The sequence below is a fragment of the Carlito syrichta genome, unplaced genomic scaffold (assembly GCF_000164805.1).
Source record: "Carlito syrichta isolate Samal-C Ts95f unplaced genomic scaffold, Tarsius_syrichta-2.0.1 Scaffold302584, whole genome shotgun sequence".
NCBI lineage: Eukaryota > Metazoa > Chordata > Mammalia > Primates > Tarsiidae > Carlito > Carlito syrichta.
In genome coordinates this window covers 161,577-186,095 of record NW_007246680.1, presented here as the reverse complement: position 1 = coordinate 186,095, position 24,519 = coordinate 161,577, and the positions used below count along the sequence as shown (strand labels likewise).

Here is a 24,519-nt window from a genome sequence, read left to right as displayed (position 1 = left end):
TGTATGATTATATATTCATGCTAAAGTTCATGCATTTAGCCTACCTAGTGTACAAGCTCTGGGAATACTGGGCCAGACTCTTCTGCCTGGGACACGCAAATCCCATTTCTGCATAATTTATGGAGGAACTGAAGGGAACACAAACCTTTGAGCAAAGGAGCTGGAGTCACCAAAACACCTGGTGGTCCTGGTTGCCCGCGGTCTCCAGGATCTCCCTGAAATCATTAATTCATTCTCTTCTTAAAGAAATATTAATATTTTACTCATGTTGTCTGACATTAAGCAAATATTAGAGGGGCCATGTGCACACCCTATAAGAAGCAAAGGTTGACTAGAGAAACAAATGATTTGTGGATTTCTAGGAGGAGCAAACACACATCCCATCTCCTACCTACAAGTAGTGGAAGTAAGTAACAACTGACAAAGCTATCACCAAAAATAAAAATTAAAAAATTAACTCCAGCAAAATTATTCTGTGCCCATAACTTAGACACCTCTGAAATCATTAAGTTTCTTGGATATACTATGAGCATTAATGTCTAACTTGGCACTCAATGACAAATAACTTATTCACTTAACAAGGTCTGAATCTGCATTTTATTTTAGCAGCAAATGCTGTCCCTTTTAATTGTGTCCCCATGGCTTGTCCTGAGCCAGTGCCAGATGTGAAGTCATAGAGGTTACAAAGGAAATTAAAAAATGCAGTGTTGTTAAAAGCAGGCTGCTCTCCCATACTCCCTTTGTTTTAATCTCAATACTATGCAAGCCCATGGAATTTTTGAAACTTTCATTATTATTCACCTTCCAAGAGATCATTTCTCAAATATAAACCATAATCATGTCTAATATGATACTGATATGATAATCATTCATAATAATGTACAACACGCATTAAAATAAAATGTAGTCAGCTCTCCATGGGTTACACATCTGTGGATTCAACCAACTGCAGATGCAAAATATTTTTTAAAATAAAAATAAACAAATACAAGAAAATAAAATTAATAAACAATATGAGTACAGCATGACAACTACTTACATAAGCATTTATGTTGTATTAGCTATTATAAGTAATCTAGAGATGATTTAAAGTATAAGGTAGGATGTGTGTAAGTTATATGCAAGCACTATGTCATTTGACAGAGTGGGTGTGAGTATCTGCAGACTTGGGTGTCTTGGGGGTTCTGGAACTCATCCCCTGCAGATACCGAGGGATGATTTCTATAAAATCAACCCTATTCCTTTCAAAAATTACATTCTTAAAAGATTCTTTGAAAAACGTTAAAAGTAAATGAGATAACATAGGAATATAACATTTTATCAGAATATACTCAAATAGGCTCACTTTTTTACCTTTGGACCAAGAAATCCAAGTAGCCCAGGGCCTCCAACCAGTCCTGGTTCTCCCTACAAACAAGCACAAGCATGCCTTTTTAAAAAAACTGTGATTGGGTGACAAATTATCTCATTCTCATATAATTTGAACAACACATGCTCACTGAGACTCTGTGCAAAGTCTTAACACTGCTCTTGGGTTGCATCAGACAGTTCTTTTGCTTCAATTTTGCACCCACAGCTAAATCCTGCAATTCACAAAATGAATGTGTCTGCCTTTCCAATTACTGTGTTTGCAGACAACATTACAACTTCTGAATGATGCTAGATTGCGTTCACTAATGAAAATGTATTTATCATCTCTATGATGGTGTATATTTACCTTTAATCCTGGAAAACCTGGAGATCCATGGGAACCAGGCTCACCCTAATAAATTCACAAAAATCAGCACAAGGTGAATTAAATCAAAATGCATAAACCTGCTCAATGCATCATTTTTCACCTTATCAGACAGTTCCATAGGTATTTAGCCTTGTTTGCAAAGGTAACTGAATAAAGGGAAATAAATATAAAATAGATTCCATTTCTTTGTTGTTGCCGTCTTTATTTTTTTATGGAGAAGGTTATGTTGCCCAGGCCGGTCTTGAACTCCTGGCCTCAAGCAATCCTCTTGTCTCATCCTTACAAAGTATTGGGATTACCGGCATGAGCCACCAAGCCCAGTCTTCATTTCTTCATATTTGCTACTTGAAATGATCTTTATATTTATTCAAAATATTCATGTCATTGGTTTAATTAATAAAATTTTTGTTTTCATTATTCTTCCCATTTTAATTTATTTAACTTAATGCTTGCACTGAGCCAAATATCTTTAAAATCTCTGCAATAAAATTAGTCTGGAAATTGTCATTGAAAAATAAAAATGACCATGGAAGCCACTATTGGCCTACTCAGTACGAAATCTAGAGCTAAATAAACTCAGTATCTATGCCTGCTGGTTCTGGCCCTCATGTTGACTCTATGAATGGGTACCCCATTAGTGACACACATGGTGATGTTTGGGGTTCAGCATTATGCTTTGTTCATAGCTACTGATCTTAGATCAGCACCTTATTTTATTAGATAGGCTTAAATTAACTATTCAAAGCCACTGTCACACTGTCACTGAGCCAGATAGGAGATGCCACAATCCTGTTATTTCTTTCCAGTTCTTGTATCTTCTGCTTGTTTGTTTTATCTAAATGATGTCAGCGAAAGAAAAGATGTGCTGGGACGTTCAGCTATTCCATGACTTTTGTCCAAAATATATTGTTCTTATGTGAGGTAGTCTCCATTTTTGAACTCATACTAGAATATCGATCGAATCTTACAGAAATGTGAAAAAAGAAATGCCTCCCAATTCACTGAAGTTAATGATAAACAATTCTTACCCGAGGCCCTGGGAATCCAGGAAGACCTTTCTCTCCTTTTGCTCCAATGCCAGGTTCTCCCTTTTAAGAAATGGCAACATTTAGAGGAGTTCAAGCAAAATATTTCAGCAACAGGGAAAGCAAAATAAAATGTGAAACAAAAATTGTTACTAGCAGCTTAAAGAAAACTAGTGAAGATTAGAAGCCCTATAGGAAGATAATAAAATAGTAAAAAATTTTAGTGAGATATATATAAAATGCATATATAAAATGTATACTAAATGTCTTTATATACATTTAAAGCAATAATAAAGACCAAGTGAAATAACATTTTTAATTAAGATAGCACATCACACAAATTTAAGAAAAGAAGAAAAATATTTAAATAAACCACCTTGCGTCCTGGTGGTCCTGGCAGTCCAATCATTCCAGGAATTCCTTTTATACCCTAAAAATTGCAATGAATATAATCTGATTTATTATTATTAACATACTGCATTCTATCTCTTTCAGAAATCACCTCTTTTGACAACCTGTTTCATTTGATGTTGTTTTAATAAGGGATTACTCTTCACCCGCTCCAATTAGTAACTAAGATCTAAGTACCATTATAAACCTGACACTATTGAGGCCAGTTCTCTGTGTGATAGGTGTGTGGTGCACAGGGCTGGACCACCATGGAACCAGAACAGTAGACACAAGTTGGGAATGTAGCCATTAAAAAAAAATGTGGCTTATTTTGAGCAAGACAGAAGTGTAATCCAGTAATTCAAAAGCTGAACAACTGAACCTGCATGTGACATCAACAATAACAGCACTGGAGACTGACAGAGGAATTAATATTTGCCTGAGTCTATTACTTGCCCAGATCTATGCACTGGTTAATTTTTCAGTTATTAAATCATCAAATCCATCTGTAACATTTAAAAAACAACTGGGCTTCCAGTAGTCTTTCAATCTGCATATCAAAACAACATACATGGGGCACTATATTATGGAGGACTTGTCACAATTTAGCAGCCCGAGCTAGGTCTGCCACTCAGTAGCTGGGTAAACTTGAGAACACTGGTAGCCTTCCAAGTTTCATTTTTCAACTCTGTACAATGGGGCTAATAACAGAACCAACCCTGTTAAGGGAGCTTTGAGACTAGTGTGGTGATACAGATCAGGGCCTCAGCACTTTGCTGTTATAGATATATGTTCAGAAAGTATTTTCTACTACTACTTTACTAAGATAACATGAAATTGGGCATTACCTTTTCTCCTTTATAGAGACAAAAATCAGGAGGCTCTACCAATAGAGTGGGTCCAGGAGAACCTTGCTGGCCAACTTCACCCTTAAAAAAAAAGAATTTCACATTAATTTATGTTTTAAAAATGTTCACCCATGTATTGCAGTATAAAGCTTCCAGTAATGTATGTCCGGATTTAAAATAGGAATCATGGAAACTACATCATGTAGCTTAAAATGATATTTATTGGGCAAGATTGGCAGTAGTGGGAAACTGCCAGGGGAGGAGGGGGCACACCTTATCAACAAGGGTACCTGCATAATAAACATTTGCATACCTAACCTTGAATTATACCCCACATATTTAAAATAAATTTTTTTAAATGATATTTATTGTTTTTCATTTCAAAATATGATACGTACTTATGGTTAAAAATAAATTTTAAAAATAAAAACAATCCTTAATCCTACCATCCAGAGATAATCTCTATTAAAATTTTGTATAGTTCTTTGTGGTGTGTGTGCCTATGTTTATATGTGTGTACATCTATTTGAATACATATGTGAATAAGTCAAAGCATTTGTTAAATGTATTTGAAAATATACTATAATCAGAATACTATAAATAAACATATAATCATAACTTAAAATATACAGCGTTTCATTCAAATTTTAAATATTTAAATAATTATATGTTTATATTTTGTGAGCATTTTTTATTATACTAAAAGTTATTCAGGGTCCTAATTTTTAGTACTTAAACAGTGATCTATCGTAAGGATGTACCGTGATTTATTAAACAATTCCACTCTAGTTAGATTAAGGCTGTTTCTATTTATTTTCAGCAAGGTTTAGGTAGTTTTTAATTTATTTTCTATAATATTTTTAAATAATTTTAAATTCTCTGTAAAATAAGTAACTGAAAATTTTTATTTATGTCATTATAGATAGTATACTACTAGAGAAAAAAACTTTTTTGAATGAATTTCATCACAATACAATCATATATTCTCACCCTTAATCAGAAGATTATTTTGTACCTTTCTGAATATTACTATCATTCTGGACTTAGAATTCTCTTTCCTCTTTGTCATAGTTAAGAATAGGCTGCAGTTCACCTGTAGTTGCAAACCATCCCTTACTGGCTCTGTCATTTGGGCCAAGTTCCTAAAAATCTCTCTCAGCCTTTAGTTCCTCAATGCCTCTAAACCTCACTTTTCTACTCTGTGAAATGGGGACTATAATATTGCCGACCTCATCAAGATGTTCTTTTATTAAATATATAATGCACAAATAATGCATCCTAAATTCAGTAGAACAAAGTAAGTTCTTAAATATACAACTATTAAAATCATCATCAATGTTTTTGATAAATTGATAAATGTTCTTGGGAAAAGAATATGGTTTCAAGTTTAAGTGAAAAAAGAAAACCAAGAATTCAATTTCTACCTAAACCTGGGAAACTGCAGAAAAACCAGGAGGTTAGGAACATTGTTGTTGTTTTTCTTGAAGTGTCCCGATACTTAACAGAGTATCGGTGCAGTAGCTGCCTAAAGATGACTGTTGGATAATAAACCATTGAATAAGCTTATAAACAATACGTGAGTAAATGTGGAATATGTATTAGTAAAGATAACCACACATTCTTGTAGCCGGAATAAACCTGAACAAAACCCATAATGGCAGACAAACAGGCACCTTCTTCAAAATATTGGTCATATGACTATTTTTTTCATACTGTAAAAGTATGGAAAAAAGTATGCTTAGCGTGGCCAAAAGTACAAAGAAGGAAAACTATGAAGAATAAAATGTAAAAGGTCCATAATTGTATCACCTGGGAATAATTAGTAACCATCGTTGAGTGTAGTGCTTCTTAAAATGGGGTAGGCAAACATACTCTTGAACCTCTGAAAATCCTGCATCATAATTTTAACATTATATTTTCATTCACCTGATAATCTAAAAGAATTAATATAAACACATTTGGATCATTTGAATAGAGACCTCATAGTCAAATCCTTCCAAGTTATTCTACAGCCTGAGTTTGCATATGTGCCTAACTGCATAGGTGCAGAAGGTCACTAAGAGCAAGGTGGTAGCAGAGGAACATAGCTACTGCATAGCCTTGACCGAAGAACAGGCTTTTTCCAGTGGGGACGGTCATACTCTTGGACCGAGAGCACAGCTTCAGGGGCGACACATGTAGAGAAGTGAGGGAGGAAAGAGGATACCTGCCTAACTGATTGATTCAAATCAGCTGAATCAACCCAGAGCATCAACGGGGTGACAAATGTCGCAGCTAGATCATCCTCGCATCAATGGGGTAACAAATGTCGCAGCTAGATCATCTTCACATCCCGGGGGTCACTAAAATGCCAATGCTTACTGGTCTCTGCAATGAGTTTCTCAAACAGGGGTGTGCAGGTTTCTGCAACTTTGACATATTCTCATGGTTGTATGACCTCCTAAGCATGAAAAACACTGTTTTGGTGTAGTTTCATACAGTCATTTCTATAAGTCAGAGATTCTCAAGGTGAGGGGAGTAGGTGGACGTGGCTGGACAACCCCTCTCCCCAGAAATATTTGGCAATGTCTCAACACATTTTTGGTTGATGCAATTGGAGTGAAGGGATGCTACTGACATCTAGTGGGTAGAGGCCAGGGATGCGGCTATAAGCATCCTGTAAATGCATGGGAAAGCCCTCTACAACAATGATGTACCAGCAGTGTTGAATTGAGAAATCCCTCTCTAAGTGTATATTTTAATGTCTTTTTTATTATTGTTGCTTTTACAAAGTTGAGTTTATACTTTTGTAACCCAGACTTTCTGCTCAACATTATATCATAAGCACTTCCCCACATCAGGAAGTCTTCTGTATATTTTTGACCCTTGTGCCTTTCTGTTACATGACTGTACCATGTCTTGCCCAATCATATTGGAACTCCACGATGGCAGAGATCAAGTCTGTCTTGCTAAATTTCCATCCCCAGTGTTAGTCCTATCCTGGCACAGAGTAGATGATCAATATCTATTTGCTCACAGTTGTCAAAGAAGCCACTCACCTACTACTGGGTACTTAGGTTGTTTCCAGGTGAGCTGCCACCTTAACTAGCTTTTCTAAAATTTATCCTTACTCAGTGTCCTGCTTAAGCCATAGGGACTGTGGGTATGAGGGAAGAAGGAGTGTGAGGAGGGCTGTGAGAAGGGGAGGAAGTGGGAGATTGTATGTTGCTAAATGCTCTTGGTTCCAGTTATTTATATTTTGCATCTGTATCCATATTTTGGGGTGGAATTTATGATTCTCATGAAATTTGTGAAATTAGGTGAAACGGATTAGTCATTTAACAAACCTGTTACTCTGGATATAATATATTGTCAAAAATGTTCAATCTCTATTTGCGAGGGTGAAATGTGTTATATAAATTAACTTCAATTTTGTGCTAAATTTTGTCAGAACTGTCATTTTATAGTCAATGGTGCCAAAGGGAATGGTGCCATAATAATTAGCAAAGAAAAGTTCCCAGCCATAAAACTGGGAAGTGACTAGATAATGAACATAAGTTCAATCATCGTGAGAACAACCTCCACCACTGGGCAGCACACACTCTCCAACATCTGCTTCTCCACGTGAAAGAGGATTCTTACCGGATCTCCCATTTGCCCCTTTACTCCCACACCAGGATTGCCCTGTGAAAGAAAAGAAATCTAATTTTTCTGAATTTTTTTTAAAAGTTACTAAAAGCAATTAGACTTCCGGTTATGCAAGTTACTGAAGTTTAATGTTTGGGAAGTCTGATAAGAGAAAAGACACAGTCGGACAAATATCAGAGGTCAATTGTTTCATTGTGCATGGCTCCATTTATGTACCTTACTCATGGCTGCCTACCTTCAAGCCTGGACGTCCAGGGTGGCCCAGAGGTCCCTGAATAAAGGGGGGAAAAAAACGTAACTTGATCATTGGTCATAGAAATCAGAATGTGCCTTCTTTGGTTGTCCCAAGGTCCTGTTGAGGAAGCCCTTAATTGTAAAACTTGCATGATAGACTATTACAAATGGACCACTGTTATCTATGAAGATGGTGCCAATGGTTTATTCCCAGAGAACCTGTGCTTCAAGAGGGAGTCCCACTGCTAATGGTGGGCTTTCACTGAGTCATCAGATTATAATCTCTCAAAGAACCCACTTGAGTCTGACCCAAGATGGCGGCTTCGCTTTTCCACTTTATTTTAATGTTGACTCTGGTTTTTTAAGAGACAGAATCAGCAGTGTTGTACTTACCGCTAAGCCTGGCTCTCCGGGATATCCCATGGGGCCTGCTGGTCCTCTTGCACCCCGAGATCCCTAAACATGAAAAAAAAATCAGTGCATTCATTCACTCAAATTGTAATCATCTTTCACAACAGGAATTGCATGTAACTCCAGGTGAATAAAAACCTCTCAAGAAATCACAGTCCCTGACCCATCTGCTCCGCTGGAGCATCTTCAACAGTTTCTCTGACATTGCCCTTAAAAGGGCACAGAGCAACCCTGACCTGTACCCCACATCTTTAAAATTTTTTTTTAAAAAATTTTTAAAGGGTTCAGAGCTAAAGGTAGCAGCACTTGGGTAAGTATGACAAGCCCTTTCATAGAAGATTCGATTGCAACTCATAGATCAGTCTGCCTATTCGCAAATAAATCTTATAATAGCAAAAGTAGAGAACAAAGAGAACTTGTTATTAGTTACTCCTAAATTTCCATCTATGTTATAATTTTTATATATCTCAGGATGCTTTAAAAATATCAATATTAACTGACACTAAACTATTCATGTGTTTTTAAAACATAGATTACAAGAGAAATGTGAATAGAAATATTGTTCCTAATTTGTGATACAGACAAGCCAGCCATAAACAGTTTTAGTTGTGGCAAAATTACACACCAATCGGCAAGAAAAAGTTACAGTCAGGCAGTCCTGACAGTGTAGAGATGTACCCCCTGGCACCCGCTGACTCTGTGCACCTCAAATGATTTGTGAGTGAGTAATGAAATTGGTCTTTAGGAGGATGAGCTGGTATCTATTGTAACAGCAGCATCGAAGTATCACATTTATTATATAGAACTGAGTTTCAGTTGTAGTAAGGAAACCAGCCTGGGAAAGTACTTCTGCTACCAGCCAGAAGTTACAAAGCAAATGTATATAGGTTAACCATTGGGAGGCAAAATTGTTTTCATTATAAATCTTGATAAATTAGAAAGCCCCAAATAATTATTGAATTACACATTTCAGGGACATAAAGGCAGAAAAAAGTACATAAATACTGATTCAGTAGGCAAAATGGTACAAAGAGGCAATGCAAAAATCATTCCATTAGCATATGTCATATGAGGGAGCCCCCCAAAACCGAAATTTATTTATTAAAAATTGTGTATTCATTCTTATATGTTTAAACTTCAGTCACTTTCAAAGTTATTCTCCATCTGAGGCAATACACCTATCAAGATGCTTTTTCCACTGCTCAAAACAGTTTTTGAACTCGTCAATTTTTATGCCTTTTAGTGCTTCTGCTGTCTTTTTGTTTTGTTTTGTTCTGCTTGTTTCATCTCTTCCCCATCGCCAAGACGTTTCCCTTTGAGGACTTTTTTCATCCAAGGAAACAAAAAGAGTCACCTGGGGCAAGATCAAGTGGACAGGGAGGGTGGAGCATAGGGATCATGTCGTTTAGGGTCAAAAACTTCTGAGCACTCAGCATGGTGTGGGCAGGTGCGCTTGTAAATCCGTCATGAAATGGGCAAACACGTTGAAATAATCTCAAAAGAAAAATTCACTGAAGCGAATGCAGCCTCTCCCAACAATGCTAGCTGGCACACTAATGTCGTCAATGGGTTCCAAGAGCACTTACCTAGTGGGGGAAGCCTGTACTACAAGGGTCCCACCCTTCAAAAAATAATTGCAGTTTTTTGGGGGTCCCCCTCATATATGTAGTTGCTAAGAGGACTTACTTTCCTAAATATTGAGTGGCTGCATATACCTGAGGAATGCCAAAAGATCATTAGAAGACAGGTGAGGGAAGTAGGAAACTTGCTGAGATTTAAGGCCGGCTTCATTGGCGGCATTAAGACTTGTGCGGTCACACAGGGACCTGTGTTTGAGTCAGTTCTCTGCTGTCACCACCTTGAAATTCTTAATAAGTTTTGAACAGGGAATCTACATTTTCATTTTGCACTGGGTGAGCCGCCACAAATTACATAGCTGGTCCTGCTGGGATTAAAATCTGCTGTGGATCATAGGCTGTTCAAGGAGGAAATAGGAGCACGTAGCCTGCTCAGGAGACTTACCGGTAAGCCAGGCAATCCTGGGTCTCCTCTGTCTCCCTGAAATAATAATGATGCAAAGCTTTAGAAGAGAACACAATTTTTCTAAAACACAGTTTTGTAAAAACAGAAATCCAGGAATTATTGGGGCTGGTCTACTGTGCAGTTTGTTCAATTTTTTCAGTTTTGAGAAGACAATTGAAGAAGGAGTACATATATGGAAGTGATTTTCTTTCTGCATTCTTGAGCTCTGACTTCTTCTCCTACTCAGCAAAGATTACTGAGTCATGACAACAAGGAAAAGAGACTAGATTTTATCTTTCAGCTTAAATTATTCTACATTCTCAATCCAATGGTCCCATTTCCTCACAGTTTACCCATCTCTAGTTGCCACACCTGGCCTGGTTTTATAAACACCTTGCCCCTCTTGACCACCTTAGAGTGGACACAAAAGGAATTCAGGTAGAAACTCCCTCACACCAGCCTCCATCCACACCCACTGCCATGTGACTTTATGCTGATACTCAGCCTACTTTAAAGGATGTGACCCCTCAATCCCCCTACTGGGAATATACCCTGAAGAACTCAAATCACTTGATCAAAAAGATACCTGCACACGTATGTTTATTGCAGCATTGTTCACAATAGCAAGAACCTGGAATCAACCATACTGTCCATCAAAAGAGGACTAGATTTTAAAAATGTGGTACATATACACGATGGAATACTACGCAGCCAGAAAAAAGAGCAAAATCATGAACTTCACAGCAACCTGGATGGAACTAGAGTCAATAACACTGAGTGACCTCTCACAGAAACAAAGATCTGAGTATCACATGTTCTCACTCATATAGCGGACCTTGAACATCCATCGAAATACTATAAAAAAAGGACTGACAGTGGTGGGAAACTATGGGGGGTAGGGGAAGGGAGGTGGGAGTAATGGTAGTCAATATCTGTCTGGGGACGCGGATACACCCCTTATCAACAAGGGTGCCTGAATGAAGCATATTTGTATACCTAACCCTTAACTGTACCTCACAATATCAAAATAAAAAATATTGATGAAAAAAAAAGGATCAAAGGATGCATAGTCTCTTGAACAGAGGATCTTTAAAAAAAAAGTGTATTATATGTAATTTAAAGTTTAGCATTTTAACAATTTTTAAGTGCGGCAATAAGTACATTCACATTGTTGATCATGACCACCATCCATCTTCTGAACTTTTTCGTCTTCTCCAACAAAGACTCTCTCTTCATTAACACAAACTCCCCATCCTCCTTTCTCTCAGCCCCTGGCAATCACCATTCTTTGTCTTTATGAATTTAAATATTTTGGGGGGAACTCATATAAGTGGAATAATACAATATTTGTCCTTTTGTGATTACTTTATTTCACTTATCCTATCTTCAAGATTCATCCATGTGTCAGAATTTCCTTCTTTTTCAAGATTGAATAATATTCTACCGTATGGATAGACCACATTTTGTTTATCCATTCATCTATCAGGGAACACTTGAGTTACTTTCACTTTTTGGCTACTGTGAATAAAGCTGCTATGAACATGGGTGTATCAATATCTGCTTCAGTTCTTTCTTTTTATTCTTTGGGGTATATATCAAGAAGTGGAATTGTCAGATTATGTGGTAATTCTATGTTAAATTTTTTGAGGAATTACCATATTATTTTTCACAGTGGCTGCACTGTGTTTTACATTCTCCTGAGTATGCACAAGGGTTCCCACTCCACAATTGTTAACGTTGTTTGTTTTTTATAATAGTCATCTGAATGCAGCCAAAGTGGATATAAACTCCTAAGAGCATTGTTTCTCAAGGGTTGTTGATCTACAGACCACTCTTGTTAGGGATCCTCTGTTTCTCCTTAAGATGAGGAACTGCCTTTATTCATCTCTCCCTCTATCTCATTTGTTCTCTGTTGCTACAACTACAAAAATACTCACCATAACTAATATGATATGCTATGTTTCAGTTTACAATGTGCTGCAATATAAATTATTATAACAGATAATCTTAACAACCCTGAGAAGAAGGAAGAGTAGCCATTATTTTAATTTTCCTTTACAAATAAGGAAAATGAGACTTAGAAGGGCTGAGAAGGTTGTTTAAAATCACAGTGAGAAGTAAACATCAATTCACTCCTTCCAATATTCCTTAATGGTTCCTAGAATGACCCTGCTGTTGATGTTTAGCTTATGAATATATCATTTAAGCTATAGGTAAAACCATAGTTCTTGCTGTTTAGCAAATATAAATAGGCAAAGAGGCTATAAAAAAAATACTGTAAGCTAAACCAATACTCTAAGCTCACTAAAGGGATTACCATTCAGGTGTGTCCACTCTGGGTGGCACAGAACTTAAGGTCTAAGAGAAACAATCTAGAACTAGTTTTATCTAATTGTTGAAGAATATTCTTCCTTAAGAGAAATGGCCACACTTCTTAAAAATAGACTGTATTTCCCCTGTTGGTTCATCATTTCCACTGGTCTCCCACTACTTATCAATAGCTTCCCAAATTAGAGAGATGAGGTGGTAAATCAGGAGTTTATTTCTGAGCATGTGTACATCACTACCTGCTAAAAACATAAAAGGATTACATTTATCAAGCATAGTGCTATAAGGTTTTCATAATTTGCAAGTTCAGTCATGGTGATCTTTTATTATACTGCATGGCAAATACTAATATTACAATATTTTATTTACAAATAAATCAATGGTCTTTAACAGGGGGTGGTTCCCCACCAAGGGCCATTGGGTAACATCTGGAGATATTGTTTTAGGTGGTGATTGAGAAATTCTGCTACTAGTATCTAAGGGGTGGAAGCCATATGCCAGGGATGCTATAATATCTTAGAATGTACAGATCAGCCCTCACAACAAAGAATCATCTGGCCCAAAATGTCAATAATGCTAAATTTCAGAAACCTCGACATAAATGTATCCCTTGCAATTTTGAAGATTTTGGAGGTACCAGAATTTTATAACCAAAGCATCTAAAGCTAATGACTTCATTAAGAAGCATGGTACCATTCCAGTGGGCCAGGGTAATCATAAAAATCAGTGTATTTAAGGGTATTTTAAAGGGAACCCTTTCCTGTATGTTTTCTGCATGGGTTTATCTATTGGAAAAAATTTTTTTAACCCATTATGATCATAATACTTACCTGAATACCTTTAATGGCACCTAAAATGAACACTGAATTTCCTTTTTCTCCTTTTTCCCCAGGATAGCCCTGAAAATAAAATATTGACTTAAGAAGAAAATAGCACATTACCATTTCAGTATTTTCTTTTCCAAATGAAATATTACTCATCAGTAAAATTACCAATATAGTCATGTTTACCTAGCAGAGATTTCTTTTCATTATTCATTATTATTATCATCCTAAGGGTCTTATATGTATTTATCCAACAGTCAGTTAAGGTCTGTTAAGGAATCTTCCAAGACAAAGTATCTACTGATATATAGCTATTTACTAATTATTCACCAAGAAAATACATTTTCTTTATACTATAAAGCACATGGATTAATCTTACAACTAAACAATTTTGCAATTATTAATTTATGACCTAGAAATAAATAGTCAATAAACATTGGGTTTTTAAATGCATTTCAGTTCTTGCATTCAAAACAGAGCCTATGTATCCTTTGCAAGACTAATTTTTGCTTTTGTTGTGGTTATTTCTGAGTTGGAGTCTCACTCTGTTGCTCCCGGCCACCGCAGCCTCAACCTGCTGGGCTCTAGCGATCCTTCCACCTCAGCCTTCCAAGTAGCTGGAATTACAGGTGTGTGCTACCACACCCAGCTAATTTTTTATTTATTGTAGAGCTGAGGGCTCACCAAGTTGCCCAGGCAGGTCTCGAACCCACAGGCTCAGGCAATCCACTCACCTCAGCCTCCTAAGGCACGGGATTACAGGCTGAGCTACCGAGCCCAGCAAGACTAATTTTTTTAAAAACATAACTTGCTCCTTTTGGATGGTTTTTGGGTATAGCTACCAATCTTCTTAAGATATTTTTAAAAGGCAAATAAAATAACTCATTGTATTCCTTATCCCCCAAGATTTTCCTACTTAACATCTTAGTATCTTAATTTGGTGACCACATAAAAATCCTACCAGCCTCATATATCAAGCACTTATGAAAGACATACAAATGTCAAAGTTAATCTCTCTTACAAAAGTGCCTAACTTTGTTTCCAATGGGAAATATTTACACGTTTTATGGTAAATTATATCAACAATTTACTAGAGAAATTAGATTTGCTTATACAGGCAGTCCTGGCTTTTCACAGTACCAACTGCACAAATTTTAGTTCCACAGTGAAGTTAAACAGCACCAGCCCTCCAACAACATGGTTCACATTTCAGTTATCATTGTATATTAACTAAGAAATTGCATAAACTACTAATTTCACTGCCAGCTCTTCAGTCCACAAATCACTACATAAAGAACAGATGCAAACCATGATCACTGACTGACCACATCAACTTCTGTCAAAGTCTGTGATTGGTCATTGCACATTTTATTTTATTTGTTTGTTTGTTTGTTTGTTTGTTTTTGAGTTGGACTCTCACTCCATCACCCAGGCTAGAGTATAGTGGCATGCTCATGGCCACCCCGCATTGACCAGCTGGGCTCCGGCGATCCTTCCACCACAGCCTTTCAAGTAACCAGAACTGCAGGTGTGAGCTACCACGCCCAGCTAATTTTTTTATTTTATTGTAGAGACAAGGTCTCACCATGTTGCCCAGGCTGGTCTCAAACCTGCGGGCTCAGGCAATCCTCTCACCTCGGCCTCCCAAAATGCTGAGATTACAGGCTTGAGCCACTACACCAGGCCAGTCATTGCACATTTATTACTCAGTACATTCACACACAGAGAGAGAGAGAGAGAGAGAGAGCACATGCACACGTGCAAAGTTTGTAATAGTGTTGCCTCCTTATCTCCCAGGGATAAACCCAAATGACATTTTACAAAAACAGATAGTTGAAAGAAGAAATAGGCCAACAAAGACAAAAATGAAGCAAAAATGAAAGATGATAATACTGAAAGTGAAATTCAAATAGAATGTAAATATAGTTACAGAAGAAACAGCAGACCATAGGAATATTGACACTGCTGTCATTTGAGAGACCATAGATGCAGCCAGAGGAACTCAATAAAGAGGAACTTATCAACATAAAACAGGAAAGTGGATGTGATAAAAAGGATGACAATGTCCTGGAGGAAGTGACACGGGCAAAAAACCTTCACATTAAAAGGATCCTTAGACATATTTTATAACACTGAAAATGGAGTCTAACTTAGGAGTATGTATGTCTTAGTACTTACTTAGAAAGTACTTCACAAACTAAGAATTACAGACCTCCCAGGCAGCAGGCTAACTGCCTGCAACAAAAACAGAGGGGAGAGGCTGGAGATAAGGGCTCAAGGAAAGATTACAGAACTACTCTGATCTCTTATTTTGACCTTTGGTTTTATCATTCTGACTGGACGAGAGAAAAATCTACACAAATGAAGAAAAACCAAAAGAAGAATATGGGTCTCTCCCAGACTCCTGGGGTGGCAGACACTGAGAAACTGACTTCAGAATGCAAACAATGAAGAGCTCCCAGAATGACTGGTCTCAAACTACAAACCTAGATATCAAGACATTAATGGAGAGATTAAAAAGAATTGAGGAGACTCAAGAAGAAACTAGAAAGGAGCTGATATCTGAGATAACAGTGATAAAGAATACTGTGAATGAAATAAATAACAAACTGATAAGCATGGAAAGCAAAATTATCCAAGCAGAAGAAAGAATCTCAGAGCTTGAGGACCAAAATATAGAACTAACCCAAATTCTCAAAACCACAGAAAACAAGCTCAAAAAGACAGAAAAAAACCTTCAAGAGATGAGCGATTACTTCAAGAGACCGAACCTAAGAGTAATTGGCCTTCCTGAGGCAGAAAGAGAGACAGAGACCACACTGGAACAAACTTTCCATGAGATCATTCAAGAAAACTTCCCTTATCTAATCACTGATGCAAAAATTCAAACACAAGAGATTCAGAGAACCCCTGCAAGACAACAAATGAGAAGACCAACTCCTAGACACATAATAATTCGCCTAAACAAAGTAGGCATAAAAGAAAAAATCGTAAAGGCAGCAAGAGAAAAAGGCCAGATCACCTACCATGGAAAACCAATTAGAATAGCAGCAAGCCGGGCTTGGTGGCTCAGCCTGTAATCCCGCGCCTTTGGGAGGCTGAGGTGAGTGGATTGCCTGGGCCTGCGGGTTTGAGACCCGCCTGGGCAGTGAGACCTCACCTCTACAATAAATTAAAAAAAAAAATCAGCTGGGCGCACGCCTGTAGTTCCAGCGACTTGGAAGGCTGAGGCGGAAGGATCGCCGGAGCCCAGCAGGTCGAGGCTGCAGTGGCCGGGAGCAGCCACTGTACTCCAGTCTGGGCAACAGAGTGAGACTCCAGCTCAAAAAAAAAAAAAAAAAGAATAGCAGCAGATTTATCTACAGAAATCCTGCAGGCTAGGAGAGCTTGGAGCCCTATCTTCAAAGTCCTAAAAGATAAACAATTTCAACCAAGAATAACCTACCTGGTCAAGCTAAGCTTCATCAGTGAGGGAGAATTAAAATCTTTCCCAGATATCCAATCCCTAAGAACTTACGCTGCCACCAAATCACCTCTACATGCAACACTTAAGAAAGTACTAAACACAGAAGAAAAGGGGAAAAAAAGAACAACGTTCTTCACAAGAGTACGGGAAAAAGAATAAAATACATAGGAACCAACCCCCAAAACAAAAGAAAGACAATAAACCAAGTGGAAGGACAACTCTATAAGAACTCTATGATAGGGACAAACTCTCACATTTCAATAATTAGCCTGAACGTGATTGGACTAAACGCACCACTGAAAAGACATAGAATGGCAAAATGGATAAAATATCACCAGGCAACAATATACTGCCTTCAAGAGACCCATCTCACTAGAAAGGACAAGCACAGACTCAAAGTAATAGGATGGGAAACAAATTTTCAGGCGAATGGAACACAAAAGAAAGGAGGAGTCGCAATCCTAATTTCAGACAAAATACCATTTAAGCTATCAAAGATTAAAAAAGAGACAGAGGACCACTACATAATGATAAAAGGTTCACTCCATCAACAAGAAATATTTATCCTAAACATATATGCACCTAACATAGGTGCACCAACTTTTATAAAGTAACTCCTAGGAAAACTAAAGAAAGATATTGCCTCTAACACCATCATAACTGGGGACTTTAATGCCCAACTCACAACCCTAGACAGATCATCAGGACAAAAAATCAGCAATGAGATCCAGAACCTCAATGTGACTTTTGACCAAATGGACTTAATTGATACCTACAGAACACTCCATCCTAAGACCACAGAATACACATTCTACTCATCACCGCATGGAACGTATTCTAAGATCGACCACATAATTGGCCATAAATCAAGCATAAGCAAATTTAAAAGGACCGAAATTCTACCATGCACCTTCTCGGACCACAGTGGAATAAAAATAAACATTAACACCACCAAGGTCTCCCCCAAAACCCACAAAGACATGGACACTAACCAGCATGATGCTAAACAACTCCTACGTCAATGAAGAAATCAAAACAGAGATCAAAAGATACCTGGAAACAAATGAAAATGAAGAAACATCTTACCAAAATCTCTGGGACGCCTTAAAAGCTGTAGTAAGAGGGGAATTTATATCCCTACAAACACACATGAAGAAAATGGAAGCAACACAAATTAACAGCCTAACAAACCACCTAAGGAAGCAGAAAAAGCAAGACTACAAAAACACTAATTTCAGCAGAAGAATCCAGATCACCAAAATAAAAGCCCAAATACAGGACATAGAAGACAAAAAGATAATACACAAAATCAATGAAACAGAAAGTTGGTTTCGAAAGGATAAACAAGATCGATGGTCCCCTAGCTAGACTGACCAAGAAAAAGAAAGAAAGAACCCAAATAAGCACAATCAGAAACAAAAAAGATGAAGTCACATCTGACCCTGAAGAAATACAAAAGATCATTAGAGACTACTATGTACACTTGTATGGAAACACACTTGAAAACCTCAAGGAAATGGAGGACTTTCTGTCATTACACAACCTGCCTAGGTTGAAACCAGAAGAAATAGAGACCCTAAATAGACCAATAACAATCAAGGAAATTGACTATGTAATAAGAAAAAAGCCCTGGACCAGATGGCTTTCCAGCAGAATTCTACAAGACATTTAAGGAGGAGCTGATTCCAATCCTACTGAAGGTATTTCAGGCAATTGAGAAAGATGGAACCCTCCCCAAATCATTTTATGAAGCTAACATCACATTGATACCCAAGCCAGGTAAAGATCCAACAAAGAAAGAGAACTACAGGCCAATATCTTTGATGAATATCAATGCTAAAATTCTCAACAAGATCCTAGCAAACTGGATTCAACAACACATCTCAAAAATCATCCATCATGACCAAGCAGGCTTCATCCCTGGGATGCAAGCCTGGTTCAACATTCATAAAACAATAAATGTAATTAAATACATCAACAGATGTCAAAACAAAAACCACATCATTATATCATTAGATGCAGAAAAAGTTTTTGATAAAATGCAGCACCCCTTCTTGATAAAAACACTCAAACATCTAGGCATACAGGGAACATACCTCAAAGTAGTAAAAGCCATCTATGAGAAACCCATAGCCAGCATACTCCTAAATGGACAAAAATTGGAAACATTTCCCCTGAAAACTGGAACAAGACAAGGATGCCCACTCTCACCACTCCTGTTCAATATAGTATTGGAAGTCCTGGCTAGAGCAATTAGAGAAGAGAAGATAATCAGGGGTCTCCAAATAGGAAAAGAGGAAGTCAAATTATCTCTCTTTGCAGATGACATGATCATGTACCTTGAAAACCCAAGAGAATCTGTCAAAAACCTCCTTACTGAGGAGGCCTTCGGCAAAGTCTTAGGATATAAAATAAATGTGCAAAAAACAATCTCATTTCTTTACACCAATAATAAACAAACAGAAACCCTAATAAAAACCACAATTCCATTCACAATATCCACAAAAAAAATGAAATACCTTGGCATTTTCCTAACCAGAGACATGAAAGACCTTTACAATGAAAACTACAAAACACTGCTCAAAGAAATCAAAGACGACACAAACAAGTGGAAAAATATCCCATGCTCATGGATTGGAAGAATCAACATTGTGAAGATGTCCATCTTGCTGAAGGCAATCTACAGATTCAATGCAATACCTATCAAATTATCGGCAACATAGCTTCTCAGACCTAGAAAAAACAACACAGGAATTCATATGGACACAGAAACGACCAAGAATAGCCAGAACGATCCTCAGCAAAAAAAACAAAGCAGGTGGTATCACATTACCAGACTTCAAACTTTATTATAAAGCTACAATCATCAAAACAGCTTGGTATTGGTATAGGAACAGGCATATAGATCAATGGAATAGAATTGAGATTCCAGAAGCAAAACCTCAATTTCTCAATCAACTCATCTTCGACAAAGCCTCCACCACCTACCAATGGGGAGAGGAGAATCTATTCAGTAAATGGTGCTGGGAAAACTGGCTGACCACATGCAGAAGATTGAAACAGGACCCCTATCTATCCCCATAAACAAAAATTAACTCTAAATGGATCAGAGACCTAAATGTAAAACCTCAAACCATAAGAACCTTAGAAAATGAAGGACATACCCTCATGGAAATTGGAACTGGCATCCAATTCCTGAACAAAACCCAAAACCCACAGGCCATAAGGGATAAAATAGACAAGTGGGACCTCATTAAACTGACAAGCTTCTGCAAAGCCAAAGAAACCATCAAGAGAGCAGGGAGACAGCCTACAGACTGGGAAAAAGTATTTGCCAACTTCAGGTCTGACAAAGGCTTAACATTTTGGATCTACAAGGAACTCAAATGTGCTGAAAAGAAAAAAACAAACAACCCCATTATAAAATGGGCAAAAAAAATGAACAGACACTTCACAAAGGAAGACATCCGAGCAGCCAACAAACACATGAAGAAATGTTCAACCTCACTAATCATCAGGGAGGTGCAAATCAAAACCACACTGAGGTACCACCTAACTCCAGTCAGGATGGCAATTATCAATAACTCAAAAAATAACAGTTGTTAGAGAGGGTGTGGCAAAAAGGGAACACTCCTACACTGTTGGTGGGAGTATAAACTAGTGCAACTTTTGTGGAAAGCAATGTGGTGATTCCTAAAAGCTCTAAAAATCAACCTCCCATATGACCCTGCAATCCCCCTACTGGGAATATACCCTGAAGAACTCAAATCACTCTATCAAAAAGATACCTGCACACGAATATTTATTGCAGCATTGTTCACAATAGCAAGAACCTGGAACCAACCATGCTGTCCATCAAAAGAGGACTGGATTTTTAAAATGTGGTACATATACACGATGGAATACTATGCAGCCATAAAAAAGAACAAAATTATGAATTTCGCAGCAATCTGGATGGAACTAGAGTCTATAATACGGAGTAACCTCTCACAGAAACAAAGATCTGAGTATCACATGTTCTCACTCATATAGTGGACCTTGATCATCCAATGCACTACCATAAGAAAATGACTGCCAGTGGTGGGGAAAGCTATGGGGGGAGGGGAAGGGGGTTGGGGTTAATGGTAGTAAACAACAGTCTGGGGACGGGGAGACCAAAAAAAAAGAAAGTACTTCACAAAGGCATAGAAAACATTTATGTAGTATCATAAGTTATAGGATGAAAAGAAGGCAAGCACTGTCAATACCAGTCTTGGTACATTTTTACATTAAAGAAACTTGAATTCTCAATGTTTCAGATTACAGTGCACTAAATAAATATTAGTTTTTTCCAATTTCCCAATATAACTGACAGTGAGAGAGTTTTTAATGTTATAACAAAACATTTCCAAGGTCAAAGAACAATAGTAATTTTTCTCTTCAGTCAATGAGATTGCTTTGTTTGGTTTTACCCTGAGTGGCCATTCTTGCATTCTTACATTTTTACATTAACTGTGCAAAGCAAAGACTGCCTGTATACTAAAATGAGTTAAGGGGAAGTAAGTTACTTGGCAAACAGACCATATGATAGACTTCAGCATTGTGGTAAGTGCTATGTGCTGTGTTGAAGCTAAAATTGAGAACCCCTGCTCTCTTGAATGCCCATGAATCAGTAACAATGAGCTTTGGCCTGATTCAAAGATCTTAAGAAAAATGCATTCACCAGACTACACGTGACTCTTTAAATGGCTGTTTGAAAGCAAAGTAGTTAAGAAATTTAACAGTAAAAGAGAGTAGCTGTTCTTACTTGGAAAAATGTGCATATGGAAAATTCTTTTTGAGTTCTATGTTCAGACCAGTTTCTCTAGGGGAATGCCAGGATGACTATGGTGATGATGTTAAGACAATCTTTTAGAAGGAAATTTGTGACGTGTTACTTAATTAGGGAAAGGGAATGCTAAAAAAAATTCAAAAATTCAAAATAATTATTTCAGATCTTTCCTTAAGTAAGAAAAAAGGGAAAAAAAGGAGAGAAAGGGAATATAAGGGGAATACTTCTAATGCAAGTTGTATTTAAATAAAAATCAAAGCACAAAAGAAAAAACCAGAGCAGTAAGTTTCCCCAAGTGCTGAATATTGTCAACTGTTTCTGGAAATGTATTCCAAATCTTTTTAAAGGTATCTTCTTGCAATGCAGGGGCTAGAAAGATTAAAAACTACTTTTCCCAGAATCTTTCATAGCTGGCTGTGAATGAGGTTCCACCCAGGAGACATGGAAGCCAGAAGAGAGGAAGAGCTCCTCTTTCCGGTCTGTTGCTACTGTCAAGGACAAAGTAGAGACTTGAGTGTTTGTTTGCAAGTATCTAGATGTGGGTTGAAAGGCAGTGGTTATAGGGCACAAGTGGCTTTCTGACTCTGGATCTCAGTTAAGTGTGATCCCTGAAACCAGTAGTCTTGTGGTGGTTCCTAAATTCTACTTCCCAACCATTACAATAAGTGCCAAACTCCTTGTATCAAATTTCTTTCTGTTTAAAATATCTAGTGTTCTATCTGTAGAGAACTCTAAATTATAAGCAACATGTCTTGCTAATTGGCCTCTCTGCTCCTTTTTCTCACTAGCCAATACTCCATACAGCAGCCAGAGACATCTTAATGAAGCATCTGTCAGATCATGTTGCTTCCTTCATTAAAACCATGCAGTGCCTTTGCCTGACATGGAAGAGAAAACTCAGTCTCTTTCCATTGACAACAAGGCCTGCCTACCTCTCTGTCTTCCTCCCCCATCACCCTCATTTGTTCACAATGCTCTAAGCACACGTGCATTGACTCTGTTTTTTGAACACGCCGAGCCTGTTCCCACTGTGGGGGCTTTTCCCTAAGATTCCTGTTGGGATGAGCTATGGATGTCTTACTGGGGGGCCTCCTGGGCCAGGAGCTCCTCTTCCTCCTGGAAACCCTGGGTCACCTCTTGAGCCATTGTAACCATTCACGCCAGGTTTGCCTCTGGGTCCTGGAGGCCCTGGGTGCCCCTGTGGAAAGCAAAATTATATGTAAAGCATTTGGGTAAAAATTTCATAACACAAAGGTTATACAATATGAATAACCAGATTATGGCAAATGTAACTCACTTGTTTACTTGTTAATTCTTTTGCAACTTTCTTCTTCACCCAAAAGTGCAATGTAGCATAGTAAAAATACAAAGTACTTAATATATCTGAATTTAAATTAATTTAGTTTGGAGTATTCTGAAAGATTTGGAAGGAAACCTTTATTGAAATCCTTAGAAGGACTTCAATGAATTGTAAAGTCTCCAAAACATTTATTTTTCCATTTGATTGTCATATTAGAAATAAGAGTATTGCCGGGTACAATGGCTCATGCCTGTAATCCCAACACTTTGGGAGGTGGAGACAAGAGGATTGCCTGAGTCCAGGGGTTCAAGGCCAGCCTGGACAACTTGGTGAGACCTCATCTCTACAATAAATCAAAAACTTGACTGGGCATGGTGGTGCACGCCTGTGGTTCCAGCTACTTGGAAGGCTGAGGCAGAAGGATCAACTGAGCCCAGCAGGTAGAGGCTGCGGTGGCTCTGATTGTGCCACAGCACTCCAACCTGGGTGACAGAGTGAGACCCTGACTCAAAAAATAAAAGTAAAAAATTTTTAAAAATAAAAATAAGAAATGAGAGTATTAAGACACTTCAAATGCTAGGGCTCACCAGCCAATAAAAACTTTCTTATAAGTATAAATTTATACTTGATATAACAAATATATCTAGCTTATATTTCAAAATTTTTTCTCTAATCTGTTTGACAACCTTGCTCTTAAAATGTTTTGGTTTAGGAGATATTATACAAAACTAAAATGAGAAAATAAAAGAAAATAAAAAATAAAAGTCTTCCATATATACATATAGAGAGAGAGAGAGAAAGAGAGAATCCCAAAAAATGGAATTATCTTGTAGAGAGCGAGTCTCTTGTAGTACGCTTGAAACGTGTTCCTTCCAATCAGTCAACCAAAGTTTTTGTCAAAAGCTTTTATCCAAAAGTTTTGTGGAAGAAACATCCCAAACTGAGGCAAATAAATGACTGGTTCTTTCACCGTGACAATACATCTGCCTACACCACGTTGAGTGTTCAGCAGTTTTTAACCAAAAATGGTATGGTCTCCTTGCCCCATCCTCCCTATTCACCTAATCTCTCTCTGTGTGAAGTTTTTGGTTGTTTCCCCAGATGAAAAAAACCTTGAAAGGGAAACATTTTGCTGATGTGGAAAGGTGAATAAAAACAGCAGAAGTACTAAAAGGCATCAAAATTGACGAGTTCAAAAACTGTTTCAAGATGTGGAAAAAGCATCTGAATAGGTGTATTGCCTCAAAGGGAGAGTACTTTGAAGGTGATTGAAGTTTAAATATGTAAGAATTAATACATAATTTGTTATAAATAAATTCTGGGTTTTTTGGGTCCCACCTCTTACACACACACACACACACACACACACACACACACACACACACACACACATACATATAGAAGTACCAGGTCAAGGAGATATCAGATGATAAGAAGGCTTTATGGGCATGGTAAAGACCTTGACCTTGACTTTTCTTCCAAATTAGAGGAGAAGC

The 24,519-nt window shown here is 37.6% G+C and overlaps 1 protein-coding gene across 1 annotated transcript in view; it reads right to left on the bottom strand.

Moving 5' to 3' along the window:
• LOC103259283 (collagen alpha-4(IV) chain) overlaps positions 1–24,519 on the bottom strand; it is a 141,276-nt gene that overhangs the window by 81,653 nt on the left and 35,104 nt on the right. Inside the window, exons 7-18 of the mRNA XM_008056966.2 lie at positions 22,805–22,921; positions 13,454–13,522; positions 10,296–10,331; positions 8,256–8,318; positions 7,864–7,899; positions 7,623–7,664; positions 4,002–4,082; positions 3,140–3,193; positions 2,767–2,826; positions 1,718–1,762; positions 1,354–1,407; positions 146–215 (exon numbers count right to left, since the gene is read on the bottom strand). Coding sequence (XP_008055157.2) covers positions 146–215; positions 1,354–1,407; positions 1,718–1,762; positions 2,767–2,826; positions 3,140–3,193; positions 4,002–4,082; positions 7,623–7,664; positions 7,864–7,899; positions 8,256–8,318; positions 10,296–10,331; positions 13,454–13,522; positions 22,805–22,921 — 727 coding nt within the window. The remainder of the gene's footprint in view (positions 1–145; positions 216–1,353; positions 1,408–1,717; positions 1,763–2,766; positions 2,827–3,139; positions 3,194–4,001; positions 4,083–7,622; positions 7,665–7,863; positions 7,900–8,255; positions 8,319–10,295; positions 10,332–13,453; positions 13,523–22,804; positions 22,922–24,519) is intronic.